Here is a 14,890-nt window from a genome sequence, read left to right as displayed (position 1 = left end):
TTAGCATTGCTAATGGTCAAATGTGAAAGCAAGTAAAAATGAGAAAGTATCATTTTATGCCCACTCAGCTTCACATTAATTCTCACTGAACACGGATAAACAGTACTGTAGTGATGGATCATCATTATCAATCTCTGCAGTGGTGCTGTCAAACAAAACATTTGCATTGTAAACAGAAAATATTCCAGGATGTTGTCAACATGCTTGACCCCATATAATTACATTTGGCTTTTTGGTATTCATGAATTCTGTGCATATGGTTCTGCTCTGCCACTGTATGAGCTCATAACTGAGAATTGTGAAGTTTAGGTAAGAGGTAGGGGAGAATGGGAGACTACTCCTTAAACTGGCTGAGCATTTCTAGTTTGCTTCAGGGAAAAGAGTCAAATCACTGATGAGGGTACCCATGAAATTCAGGTACTTTTTCATTGCTTCTTAGCTTTTGGTCTCAGCCAGGAGCTGATGCTGTACCCCCACATCCTTCCTTCTGAAGTAATCTGTCTGTGGAAAGGGAAGGTGCTCTTGGAGGCAGAGATCTGCTGCAGTGTGAAGGCAGAAAGCTTTGCATCGTGCTCTGCTTGCAGCTTTCCAGGTTGAGTGACACCCTTGTGGGTGATGACTTGTGACCAGGATAAGCCATTTTCCAGTGAAGGACCACTCTCTGCAACATGGTAGAAAATCAGTGGCTGAGAGCAGTGGTTTCCTACTGCCTTCCAGTTGAGGCTGGAGGAATGTTCTACCTCCATCCAGCACCACCCATGGTTTGGGGTGCAGAGCCTCATGTTTGCTTTTAGTGTGGTGGGATGTTGTCTGTTGGTGCAGGCACATTTTTTTTTGTCATCTTCACTGCCTCATGGCAAAACTGCAGTAGGATGGAGGGATTTTGTACTGTCTGATTCTCTCCCAGGTGTGGAGCTTTCAACCCAGGGAAGTACTTACATCCTGTTGCTGAAAGCTAGCTGTTATTGAATATTGATCAGTTTAAATGCTTTGTTCAATATTAGGTGAATAATTCGAACAGTTTAAAAGCTAATCCATAGCTATCTTACCATGACAATCTTTAGATTTCTGGTTAGACTTTACCTGCCAGATTTGTTTTTTTCTTGAGGTTTTTCAGGGAAAATAAGCCAAATAAATTTGGTACTGCTGATTCTATTTAACACTTTGAAGCTACCTTACCTCTTTGAACGCTATTTCTTAGCTGGTTAGCCCTTACTCCTAAGGATGAGGTGAGCACAAGCTACTATTTTCATAGTATGTTCCCAAGTACCACCAGGAATTTGCTAAGCAGCTCCCAAGCTGCATGAAATTTTCTTATTCTTGTTGGCTATCCTCACTTTAGAAGAAAGAAAAGGAGTTTGTTTGCTTTTTATAGTCTGTTGAAATCTCAAGAAGTGGAAAACATGAAAAATAAGCACTGACCCAATGTGTAAACCAGATGATTCCTTGAATACCTTGCAGAGAATTTCATCAAGGCACACTGACTAGAATGCTGCTGACATCATTAATGGTCTTTAACCTATTTTCTGTCTTTTCTGGCCTGCATTTGTACTGAGCAGTTAAAACTGGTTTTGTTGATTCACCCTCTTGGAGCTTTTTGTGAGGGTCAATGCAAAAATCATTATTTTATCAATCATTATTTGTTCTGTCTTTCTAACAAAAAGACTATCTTTAGACAACTGGAGAGATAAATGGCTTGGTGTTGTAGCTGGATGAGAAGATTTATGGTACCTTTTTTGCTTAACTTTCCATGACACTTTAACTGATGATTTTTCCTGGCACTTTTACCATCCTCTTTTCCTTGAGTATGTACCTGGTTTTTGTCCCATTTTTTTACATTTTTTTCTCCCATCCTTACATATATATTTAAATTTCTGGCTGTAACTACAGCATTTCTTTCTCAAGTTCTGCCTTTGCATTAGAATAATTTCTTGCTGTGTGCTTAAAACTTATTGGTTTGTTTAGCTCTAGCCTCTGTTGCTACTGACTTCACAAGAACTGCCATTTTTCACTGAAGTTTTTATCTGGACTGAACCCTGTTCCTGGTGGTTGTTAGGGGATTATGTCTATACTTTCTTTACAAATGAGGAAAAAGGAGATAATAGTTTTTTAAGGGTGCTACTTCAACAGAAGTAAACATTTTGCTTCACTTTGCTTAATTAAATTTATGTTCATTCTCACTTATATAACAATTAGGTAACATTGATTTGGGCTGATAAATGTGTATTGTACTATACATCAGAGGTGATTTAACTCTGTTGGTGTTTGAAAGGTTTTTGACACAGGCTGGAGAGTGTAGAGAAGTCCTTTATTGTGGAAGGTGCTGTATAATCTTAAGTGATCTCAGTTTTGCCTAGACATCTCAGTGCCTTGGCTGTACTTTATAAATAGTCATTTCCCAGAACTGCAAAGTGCATTTTCTAAGAAATGTGAGCTCAGGAGAGGTGAGTGAATTATTCGGTTTGGAATAATGTCAAAAATCTAACTCTTCAAACTTTGTGCACATGCAGTTTGGAGGAATAAGTAATGCTGTGCTTTTCTTAAGCAGATACTTTGATATTTCTCAAGTTTCCTGCCATATTTATGCAACGCCTCCTCTGTATTTCCACTTTTCATTAATTACATGCCTTTATTTCAGAGATCCATTGAAATATGTTTTGTTGATGTTGGTTTATAATTTGAAGATTGTAATACGTACTGAGTCTTCACTGACTTTGGGACTTTGAACATTATTCTGGTCATGCACAGATTTGTATTTGTGATGCATCCAAGTGAAAGTCTTTTGACATCTTGATTTCTGTTTCTCTGTAGAACTGTACAGCCCAGTGAAGCAAAGGTATTTCATGGTTTGGTGAAACTGCTGTGTGGTCTGTGGATATTAACAATGCCCTTTGACATGCATGTGTACAAAGGGGTATAAAAATGCAAAAGAATCATCAAACTCTCCACAAAAGAGTCTGCAAAGATTAAACAGTCTTTCTGTTACCTAGCAAATTTTAGAGGGCTATTCAACTCTATCACCTTGTCTCCAAGCAAAAATGGTTTAATAAGGAAAATAAATAGGTTCTGTTGTAGTGACTGCACTTCATGCACTCCTTTGACAGAGGCATGCTGGAAAAGGTGGCTGTTAAGTGCATAGTGATGAGTGTATTTTAAACATCTGAGTTCACACATGCGGATGAGTCCACATTTTTTCTAATGTACCTGGCATACTAAGATTAGCAGAATGGCTAAATAGCTTGTGCTTACACCTAAGGAATTTAAATCAGCTTTCTAAGAGAAGGGAGAAAACACAGAACTTTATTTTTGGTGTGTTCAAAGCAACAAATGACACATAAAAGTTTTTCACTAACAGTTTGATATGTGCGGTCACATGCAGAGGAAGAACTGGTCTTTGTTGCTTCAACTCTGGTTGAAAACCCCTGTAAAATGCTGTTGTGAATGTACTCTTACGAAGAGATGGGAGATGGCAAGGGAAGAGATTTGTTGGACGGGGTTTATTTGTGTGGGAAAATTATGTAGCCACTAGTTGAGGTATGCAGAGTTCTGAATTTTGAGCTGGGCCCTCTGATACAGAAATAGTCCAGATTATAAACTTTCTAACACAATTTGAAGTATTTGAAAGCAGGCATTCTTTATTACAGTGCTGGACATATCTGGAGGATTTTTCCTCTGATCGAATGTGTATTGTGAAACTTTACACCAGTATTTAGTTCATTGTGATCATACACATTCATTACGATGTACTTCCTAGTTAATACATAAACATCCCGTTTCCTAGACCTAATTTACATGCTTCTGCCTCTTACTGGAAGTCCTTTTATGGTCCTAGAGGGCCATCTAAAGGGGTCTAAAGTGGTCATATTTACTGAGAGCTCCCAGTTTTGTAAATTACATTACTTTGCTCAGGTTAGTTACCATGTATTCTGACCTGCATTTTCTGTTGCAAACAAAGCTACTTCTGTCCCAGTATAGTTCTCTGTCTGATCCTGTACTGGGATATTCTTTAAATCTGGCCCTCTAGAATAAACTTCAGTCTTTTGTAGGCAGTCATCTTCTGGAGTACACTCTACCTCAGTGGCTGACAGAAACATAGCAGGATTAACAGTAGAGATGGGTTTTTGAGGGTAATGGTACCTTCTTTTATTCTAATTTGCTAGTTAGTCTTCAATCTCTATTTTGCAACTTCAAGGGACCTGAAAATTTTTCTGTGTTGTCTGTCATATCCAGTATAAGAGCTGGGAGAAGTAAAGAAAATTAGAAGGGAAAAAATAATTCTTTTGATCATGGTGTTGCTTACGCATTTTGTCTAATGATTGTTTAGGGCATAATGAGCAATTCCTAGTGCAGAAAGCTGGACTGGAATGTCTGCATCTCTCTGAGTAATGCCCTAAGCCACAGATCTGTTTTTTCTTGCATATTTACTCTTGGAATCTCATTTTCTTTTCTGCCTGGTGGCAGCCTGGTAACAGACTGCTGGAGCCCTCCTCTGAGAGGCAAGATATGTTGGTCTCCCTGGGAAAGAGCCTGACCTCTACCAAATTATAAGCAGAGAGTGACAGTACTATTAATATATCCCTCTTCTAGCTGTGTTTTCAAAGGAGTATATAGCCTGCTTATTGTGCTGCTGAGCCTAGATATCATCAGCACATGGTAGGTTTATTGTGAATATCAGGAGTGAATTGGGTCCCTGAGGGGAGTTCAGTTCAGAACAGCTTCAGGGAGCTCTGCAGACTCGTTCAGGGAGGAGGCAGGAGTGCCTCCTTCCCAGCTCCCTCTGTCAGCTAGGGACACAGCCCTCTCCCATCCAGTAGCTGAGCTGTAGGCACTTAACTCTAGGTTGTTTTGGCAATAATATCTAGGCTTCTTCTGTCAGCAAAATGTTTCAGGTGCTGGTTTGACCTTAATGCTATAACCAGTCTCTTGGCTGTTTGGTCATCTGGAGACTCTCCCACTTCCATTCCAATCAAAGACAGCTGACTAGTAGTTTTGCATTTGACTGCAAACAGGTGGTGGTAGGCAGGGTTTCTTTCTTTACATGATACAGCTGGAAGAAAACTAAACACAGCAGTCGATCAGTAATGAAACTTTTTTCCATTAGAAGGAAATACTATGATTTAGATTAAAATTTCATTTGAAATGAATGAATTTCTTTGAAAACATGAGCTCCCTTGGAAGAGTGAATTCAAAATGATTTATTCAGTATTCTGCAGTTATCTGCCCTTTGACATATGGACTCAACTCATATCATTTTTTGTGTTGAATGCAGGGGAAGAAAAGTACCTTAAACACTTTGTGGTTTTTTAGTAGGAAACTTCACACTCAATCTTTGCTGGGAAACATGCTAGCAATTGTGAAGTGAATGAGAATTTAGGTCATATTTGTAAAGCTGAGTGTTCTTGCATATGAATATTCTCATTAATGCTTTGTAAACCACTTAATTTCTCATTAAACATTTTTGTAGTAATGCAACAAGACTTGCCTGCAGCCAACATCAGCTTAAATATTTTAAAGGGTCTGCATTTGTCAAGGTCTCTAAACATCAGGTTCAGTTGGTGAGGTTAGAGAGTCTTACAGAGCTTAAAAAGCTTTGCCAACAGCCAGCAAAATTGTTAGACTGTGAGAAATGGAGTTTCACAGAACAAGACTTAGTCTCCTAATGGAAACTTTACAAAATGGTATTCCAAATATCTCTGGTTATTGCAAATATTTTTGCAATATGGTGGCTCAGCCTTCAAAGTCATGTTTATGGGAGATGTTTCTGTGATTTAAAACAGATTTGTTCCTGTTGGACCCAGTCTTGCAAAGGCTTACAGGTGTGCTTTATTTATGCACTCTGAGTAGCTCCATTCAAGTCAGTGACAGCTTGAAGTGACAAAACAGGAATTGTGAGAACTCACCCAGAAGTAAGAACTGCGGCTGACATCTTTTCATTATGCAGCAGGAAAAAAAGTCAATGGTTTAAGGCCATGAAGAGCGTATTAAAAATAAATTAATTAAGGAAGCCCAGCACCAGCATGATGCTGCTTGGACAAGATTTTTCCCACATGTCCACAAATGAACACCCTCCACTGTACTGAGCCTTAAGCGATTTCTGTTGTCAGGATGCAAGATGGAAGACTGCATTATTGCTTTTTAAACTTTTGCTGTGTTTTCTGTGTAATTGCCCAATTCAAAACAGTATGATAGGCACACAGTTAACCCTTGAGTGTTTTGAAACTTACAGAGACATTGGAATTTTGAGCATCAAATGTTCTCTGAAATAAAACACAAAATTCTCACACATTAATAGTATTTACTTTGCCATTACAAGCAAATTAACTTTTCCTTTTTTACATTTCATCTTAGAAACGTTACATTAGATGTTCCAAGAGCAATGCCTAGGAAAGGGGAAAAAAAATCGTGGATAGCATACATCATGCTGTATGACCTTAAGTCAGGAAGAAATTTAGGCACATGTTGAACAAAGGTCCTGGACAGAGCAGCAGTTAAACAGGTGCTTTACTTGCACTTACTTCAGGATTTAAATATGTTTAAAATTACATGCATTTGCAAGTAAGAACAGTATGTGGAGGTCTCAAGGAATAATAGCCTTCCTGAATGATTCTTAACTGATTACAAATGCCCCTTTTAGAGGTTTTCTGAAGTTACCAGAATGAAAACTTTGTAATGTAGAATCATTAAAATAAAAGAAATTGTGTGTTTTTCAAGGGAATGGTTGTCAGATCTCTTATGATTATTCTGCAGATTGCCACTTCAAGAAAACTAACAAAATGGTTATTGGATTTAAAAGGTATTCTCTGTAAGTAAATGTCACTTTTAAATACTTCAGCTATTATGTTTGTGTTTGCATTACTGTAGGGATTTAAATGGTACCATTTGCATATTTTATCCAATTCTCTAATGTTCACTTAGTGAGTTAAAATTAAGATAAGTTGTGTAAATGAAACAGCTTGCTGCCTGTGGATAAGGTCATTTAAACTGCTGTACCTGGACTAAAAGCAATGCACTTGGGGGAAGACACATACACAGTAAGCTTAGTTTGTGAAAGTAGCATGCTTAATTGCACAAAAGTTTTAGTTTGAAATCTAAACAGAAATAGAAAGATAGAAAACACAGAAATATGGTTAAGACTGACATCTTTGCCTTGGAAGTGGAAAGCTAGGAATGTATGTTGAGTCATATCAGGTGGGGGGGATGTGCATACAAATAATTTTTACTATATAGAATATATACTATATATTCTCTCAATATTTGTATTTATGTGCTTCAAACACATCCCAGATGGTTTTTTTTGAGATTTTAATGACATGGAGTTCTCTTCCCCCTTCTCTCCATGTTACATACATAACTTTTTCTTCTGACAGAATGAAGTACCTTTCCTTGTTGTCCTTAAGGAAGGTCTAGCCAGCCCCAGCCCAGGAATGGTAGGCAAAGCCTGGCCTGTGGTGTTCATATGGTCGTCTCTCATAGTTTGCATGGAAATCTCTGTTCTTTCACCTTCAGGTTTCTCCTTTGAAGTTTTGGCAGTGATTGATTTTTGGTCTCCTAAGTTAATGTTTCATTTTTAAATACTCACCTAGCCTGCATTTTTTGATACCAAGCATTTTCCACAGGTCTAATCTTGACTGTAATTTTCATGGATCTTAAGGGGGACCATTGCTGGCCATCCCTCTAAAACAACCTGGAGGCACATGACCAATTAGTACCCTCAAATCTACTTAACTTGACAGCCTTTTCTCTTTGCAAAATACTTTGCTGCTTTGCTTTATTAGTCCACCTTTGGCCCATTGATCACCAAGCAACTGCTGAGTTTTCTTTTTATGTATGTGAGTTAAGATAAATTTGTTGTATATTGGTGCCACATTTTCCAGCTTTTCTGCCTTCCTTACACATGTAGAATAATGTGTCATCATGTTTAAGAGCTGTTAAGAAACTCTACTACAACTCCTTTGAGTTGTGTTAGGCTGCCATGAGTACCCATGGTTACTTTCTTGTGCTAATAGTCCCCAAACAGGGGATTTTGAACTTCTGTGTGGATTTTATGTGATTAGAAATGGGAATAATCTTAAAAGCTGCATGGAAGCTTAAAATGAGGTATTTACGTAATGCTATTCTTCTTATGGTTCAGCAGGTCAGCCTGTTCTACAGCAACCTCTCCATTTGTGTAAACCCTGAGTACAGTACAGGGTTTACAGTACAAAGGGACTGCAGGAATAGATTGCAGGTAGATGGAAGTATTGGTAAGAAGAAGAAAAGTTACGAAGCATGCGGATATAAAAGACATCAATTTGTAGTAGCCATTACCCTGTAAACTCTTTCCCTGCCTCCTTCCTTCCCTCCTCACAGATTTTCTTAGTGAACTGGAGGGCAGCACAACTTTCTGAATGCACTGTAAGAGGTTACTTTTCTTCCCCATCCCATGGGGAAGGCTGAATGAGGAGCTGTGTGGGGTGTAGCTGCTGTGGGGTATGGTTTAACAAGGTTAAACCACAACAAATTGTGAGTTACAAACTGTGTTGTGTTGTAGATGATAATACAGAACTAATATATTTCTTCAATCATTTGGCCTAATAATGCTTTTCACGGGGTTATTCTCCCTCACACTTAAGAGTTTGTGTAGCTTTTTGTAATCAAGTGAGTACTCCTCTGTGTAAACACATAGGAGAAGTATAGAGAAATTAGATTCTAAACTAACAGGTTGCTCTAAAGTAAGCAAAATGCATCTTTGCAGCAATGAGACTTCAGACATGATTCTTTTGCAAGACAGTTTTGGTTATCAGAGTATTTTGGTAATCGGAGAGCACAAAGTGCCTGGTCTCGAGCCAGGCTCTGCCCCTGGCTGCACACTGAGCTGCCTATTGCTTGTATGCAGGCCTGACAGTGCAGCAGTGTATGCACATGTACATCACATGGATATGATGTGCATGATGATAGGGTAGCCAATACTTTTTTTCCCTGATATGTCACACTGTTCGAGAGAAATGACACAACATATATCATTCCTTTAGTATCACTTTAAAATCTCAGGAATGCCCTGACAGGGGAAGGCAAGACCACACAATCTGAGAGTGGTTACTGCCCTTGTGACAAGGAATGGCAGCCAGCTGCCTGTCCACTTTATTATGGCACTAGCAGGGAAAGAGAGAGGCATTGCTTTCTGCTTTCTGTTTCTCCTCTGGGCAGGGAGGCAGACTCTCCATGGTACTGTAGGGGAAGGTCACAGTGTTAGTAAAGATTTTTCTAAGTCCTTTTGGCTTCTATCCTTCTTCAAACATGACTTCACATAGTGGATTTTCAGTTGCACATTTGCCATCAGCCTAACTAGGAGCTAAAACTTCACTTACCTTTAACATTAATCAGAATTATGAGTTGTTGCTGCTCAATTATCTAGCTGCTGTTGTTGAAAAGTGAAAATCAGAAAATAGCCTGTTTTGTTCTGCACATTAAGCTGAAAGCCCTTCAGGCCAACCTAAACTGAGCTGCAGCTGGAAATAAATGTGTTGATACTGCTGAGCTGTTCCTGGCAATGCCATTGCCAGTGGAGGCTGCCTGTGTTGACAAGATAGCTGGAGCCTACACAACAGTGTCAGTGCAGGGATGGGGACTGTACAGAAACCTGAAGATATCTCTACAGTAAAAGCTACTTTTTGTGCCATGGACTTAACCCAGGGTCCTATGGGGTTAGCAGAAAGGTTTCTTCAGGGATTGAAGTCAGATCTTGGTCACAGAGGTGTGACTTTTTGATAATGTCTGGGTTACTTTGAAATGCTATGTTTCAGAGATGAGCTCAGTTGATGGAGCATGGGGCTAATAGAGCCAAGGTTGTGAGTTTGATCCCATATGGGCCATTCACTAAAGAATTAGACTTTGGTTGTTGTGGGTCCCAGATGATTCTGTGAACTGACAGACATGAACCAGGTTCCAATGAAATCCCTAAATGTACAAGAGAGAGCTTTGCTGAGCACGGCAGTGCTGGCAGTGTCCTGCTGTGGGCTCCTCTGGGTGCAGCTCTGTGAAACAAGGTGCTGCCATGACTGCGAGGGAAGCTGGTAATGGAATGGACCCTGCCTTAATCAGCCTTTAAAAAGGGAGAGGAAAGGTGTTGGGAAAGTCTGTCCCAAGAATACTGAGTTTCTTAGTCTTTCATGTCTAGAAGGAATTTGCTGAGTCTGTGGCTTCACTCTTTACCCTCTGTGCCACAGCCCTGCAGGAAATTCACTGCTTGCAGACTGCTAAGAGAAACCTCTCTGCCATTAGATTAATTGATTTCAATTGCAAGTGTCTGTTATTGCCACACTGTTCAAACATAGGAAGGGGAGAGAGAAGAAAAGCACAACATAAATAGAAACTATTGATCTTAATTTCTATTTATTTTCATGTGCTTAGTGAAAAAGTACACCTATACTGAAAAACATGTAATCAGATGTTCCCTGTAGCAGATGGAAGTAAAAAGGTGTATTGATGTTATGCTAAGAAAGAATTTGGAGCATTTGACACTTGTTTTTTTAATGACTTTTTTTGTTTACCCTTTAATTATGTTTATCACTGAATTTTACCCCATTATTTATTTTCTTGCTTCCTAAGATTAGAAATAAAGCAGTGTGTAAATTTCCCTTTTAAATTTTTAAGATAATATTTATCTCTGAATATGAAAACTGGTAACCAGAGATACAAATTTCACCGGAAAAAAAAAAATCCTTGAATTATCTTAGCAAGTAGGAATAGTCTCAAATATGAGTACAGAATGTCATGCCAAAGGAATGGCAGCTGAAGAGAGCTGTCACTGGTAGTTCTCAGATACCACATCTCCTTGCCTGGTACCCATGAGCTGGGTGGTGACTCCCCTGCCTGATGGGCTTCTTCAAAGCGTTGAAAGAAATATGCAACTCTTTCAGACAGTGTCTGGCCAGCGGTCATGCCTTAATCAGAAAATGATGGGAGTGGATGTAGCTCTTCAGACTGGAAGTGAAATGACCCACAAAATAGTGTCAGCTTTCAGAATCCCATTGCTTCTGGTACTTTTTCTGGAGGAACACTACTTTCTGGACACTTATAAGCATCAATTAATGACTAAGGTTATGACTCCTGGGTTCAGTTTAAATGCAGAATATAATTGCGTGCAGAGTGCTTCATATGGGTTTCTGGGCTTTTTTTTGGTATGAGTGCTCCAAAGGTCATCAGACTGACATGATCCTGAGAGTGCAGTAGAAGAACCAGGTAAGAAATATTTACAGTGTACATAATTTTTAATGAAATATTTAAAAGGAGAGAAATTACAACCTTTTACTAATAAAGTATATTTGCATGCATCTACATTTCTGATATATGGGAAACAATCTGTGGGTTGTGACTGTGTATGAATTTAGATACTGTTTTAAATTTTTTTGTTAAAAATCTTATAATTTAAATTCACATGAAGATTACAGGTAATTTCTGTAGTTGACTTAGAACTATTCCAGTTTGAAAAATCTGGATATTTGCTGTTTGCAGTTTGGAGAATATAGTTTGTGCTATATATTCACCTAATACAGAGTTCCCAGGACCACAAAATTGTCCTTTTGCCAAATGGTACATGCACATATTCTATGAAGTGGTCTACAGCTTTGCAGAAAGTAGGGCAAGCTCTGTACATAGAGCATGTCAGGTAGTTTTTCACATTTTTTTTATGCTACAAATAGACACATTTGTTCTGTGGTGGATGTTTTCCTGAGATTTCTGTGAAATCTCTAACAGCACTGCTTACTTGTCATTTCACCTACAGGTACATTTATGTTCCGATGGGAGGATCTCAGTCCAGTCTGCTTGGAACACTATTATCTACAGCCCTCACTTTTGCCTTCGTAAGCTACTGGCATGGAGGACAGAGTTATTTGTGGTGCTGGGGTGCACTTAATTGGCTTGGAGTAGTTGTGGAAAATGTCACCAAGAGGATACTTTCAATTTCACTTATTCAAGATTTAATTGTAAGTTGAATCTCTCCGTTTCATATTTTTGCTTCCTGGCTCCATGCTTATCTGAAGTTTCTGGTTACTAGTTTGGTTTAACCAAGATTAAAAGTCATGGATAACAGACAGAGTTAGCATTCCCTTGCCCACCCTCCAGTATCTGAGGTAATAACTAGTTCATACCACTAGAATTTTGCAAAGTAGCAGCAAAGCAGATGGTGAAATATGCACAGTCTTAAAAGCTTCCTCTGCAGTCCTAGAGTAAGCAAATGCTTGTCACGTTGTATGTGGATGAACAGAAGCCAGTTTTAACATTTGTATTCTGATTTCACTCAGGATGGCCTTAAAATACTCATCTTCACTAAAATTAGGAGTGTATATTTCTAACCATGTGTTTCCTGGACAAATGTGTGTGTAGCAGCTGCTTGCATCTGGGAACAAGCTTACACCGTGAAATCTTATGCCACTAAAGAGCCAAGTAAAGAAAACATAATTTTGCCTTGAAATCCTCTGATATTTTCATTTTACTTATACTTTTGACCTTCATGCTGTAATTTCCAAAGGACAGAATTGACTTTGATGTGCAATTAGATGCAAAAAACACTATTTTAATTTTAATGGTCATTTTAATCTGCAGGTTTGCTGACTGCTAAATCCCAAATCTTCTAATAACTGTCTGTAAGAGTAAATAATTAGTATGTCTTGCTTTCTTACTAGTGAATATTTCACAGAATTTGTACTCCTATATATGGTTATTTTGGTGGAGACTCACTCTGCAGCCTGATGAAGTCCTGATGCTCAAGGAATGATGTTTGTTGTCCATCCTACCCATTTCAGTTTTCACTTTTGTGGCATCCTGGATATGGCAGCTGATACGACTCACTAATTTACTAGCCAGTGCTACCTTATATCCTCCAATTGTCCATCACTGCAATCTCAGTGATAGTCTGGAAGCAGATTTTTACCTTCCTAGAGAATGAATTTATCAGATCCATTAATCTTCCCTCCAGGGTGAAACTGAGCTTCACCATCTGACCAGCTGCATATGTTTGTCTCTGGACTGGAAGACAGCCTGGTTTTTTAGGCATCCAGCTATTGGAGGAAATAAAAGTATAGGGCCTTGCTTTTTGTATCTGATGTCACTGTATTAGAAATTTTAATAAAACTCCTAGGGAATTAAGTTCTTAAATATCATAGAAGTTATAATGATAGTGACATTATAAGTGTGGGGTTATATATGTTGGATTAATTTCTAACACGTAGTTCTAATTATATTTAACTGATGCTGGCAGTAGGTTATTTTTTGTATAAATTAAATCCCTAACCAAGTGCATTTTACCTCTTTCCTCCACCTTGTTTTCATCTGGTGTTTTTAAAGACCTATCCACTGTCTTCCATGTCTCTTTTGTTTCTCATTTCTATTTGGAAATATAGTAGTAGACCTTCTTTTCAAGAACCTTGCATATCTTTTCCTGAAATAATTCTGAAGTCAGAATTTTTAATATATATTGTTCTGGCATCTACATTAGTGCATGAGGCAGATCTCACTGCAGTTATGGCTGAGTCATGATTTGCCTTGTGTCTTGAAGGTTTCTCTACAAAAACATGAGCTACAAACCATTCATTATTGCTTTCTTCTCACTCTTCTAACTAACTCCCATTTTCTTCTTGAATACTTATACTGGAGGGCAGATGAGTAGTTGGACTTTGCATTTTCCTTATCAAGGGTTGGAGTGTTATGACATTCTCTTAGATGTACCACATTTAAAAGAAACTGAAAATTTCCCAGTACCCTGTATAAATTTCCTCTTCCCCCTTTTAATCTGTTTTTTGGAAACATTCCTATAATCCTGTCTTGGTAAGGGGTTTGCTGCAAATCACTACTCACTGTGGTGTTGAAGACCCTTTTCCAGGGGATGGGTTTTTCACTTAAATTTCATCTGTTGACAAGCTGAAATCCTTTGCATTCTTGTGCTTCACTCAGTTGCTGTGTTGGCTCTTGAGGGCTATTTTTGAACAGGAAAGTCTATTTTTATCTTCAGAATAGCAGATGAGTTTTTGAAAAAATACAGAGCACAGGTTTATGCTTTTTTTAACCCATTCTGTTCACCAAACCTCCTCATATATTATTCTTATAATTGAGGTACATAATTCAGTTGAGCAGGAGGTGCTTAATTAGTAATAGATATATACATATATATATACACATATATATATATAGAGAGAGAGAGGGGGGTATAAGTTGAATTTTAATTCTACTCTGTTTTTAAGATTGAATTGATCACTAAGAGTAACAAGAATGGTACCAAAACTGCCTCCTGATTTTTTTCCTCACACTATATTGTCTCAATTCTCTTGCAAAGGGAAGATTAAAAATCAAAATAGAGCATATTCAGGTCTCATCTTTCCCTGAATCCTTGTACTGACTAAATATATATATGTATATATTGCCTATATTTATGCAGATTTTATGGTATTTTCAGTCCCAATTCTTGAAACCAGCACAGTATGGGGAAATAGCACTTCTGTAGCTGTCTGACAGGTTTTAAATATTATCTCAGGCATACTGAGCTAGAATGAGCAAAGCAGTACAGTCATTATTTGTGAGAAGTAAAATCAGCATATAAACAAATATGTACTGAGAACAGTAAATTCCCTGATCCCCCAAAAATTGGTTCTGGAACTTCTAATTTGAACTGGTTTCAAAGCAGTGGCTGACTTCCTGTAGTCAGCTCTAGAATAGCTGATGCTCTTTGTTACATCCTTTTCAGCTTACACTCTTCTGAACTTTAGTGTTTCAGTAAGCTGTGTGAGGAGAAGTTATCTCCATGACTTTTTCCCCCTATTGATTACTTGTTAGTTCTCAGTAAATTAGAACTGAATCAATTAATATTGTCTTTTCAGCAAAATGTTATGTATTAAGTGACAATAAATGTTAGGTT

General features: G+C 38.2%; 1 protein-coding gene across 2 annotated transcripts in view; it reads left to right on the top strand.

The window, feature by feature from the left end:
- The window catches only part of HHAT (hedgehog acyltransferase), a 146,634-nt gene that overhangs the window by 61,612 nt on the left and 70,132 nt on the right, over nucleotides 1-14,890 (top strand). For both annotated transcript variants that reach the window (XM_088053830.1, XM_088053831.1), the window contains one exon: nucleotides 11,765-11,966. In XM_088053830.1, the coding sequence (XP_087909956.1) occupies nucleotides 11,765-11,966 (202 nt within the window). The remainder of the gene's footprint in view (nucleotides 1-11,764; nucleotides 11,967-14,890) is intronic.

Source organism: Pseudopodoces humilis, chromosome 3, assembly GCF_049639895.1.
Source record: "Pseudopodoces humilis isolate 2021_Gansu_Grassland_sample_001 chromosome 3, ASM4963989v1, whole genome shotgun sequence".
NCBI classification, from domain to species: Eukaryota; Metazoa; Chordata; class Aves; order Passeriformes; family Paridae; genus Pseudopodoces; species Pseudopodoces humilis.
This window is presented reverse-complemented; position numbering and strand designations above follow the sequence as displayed.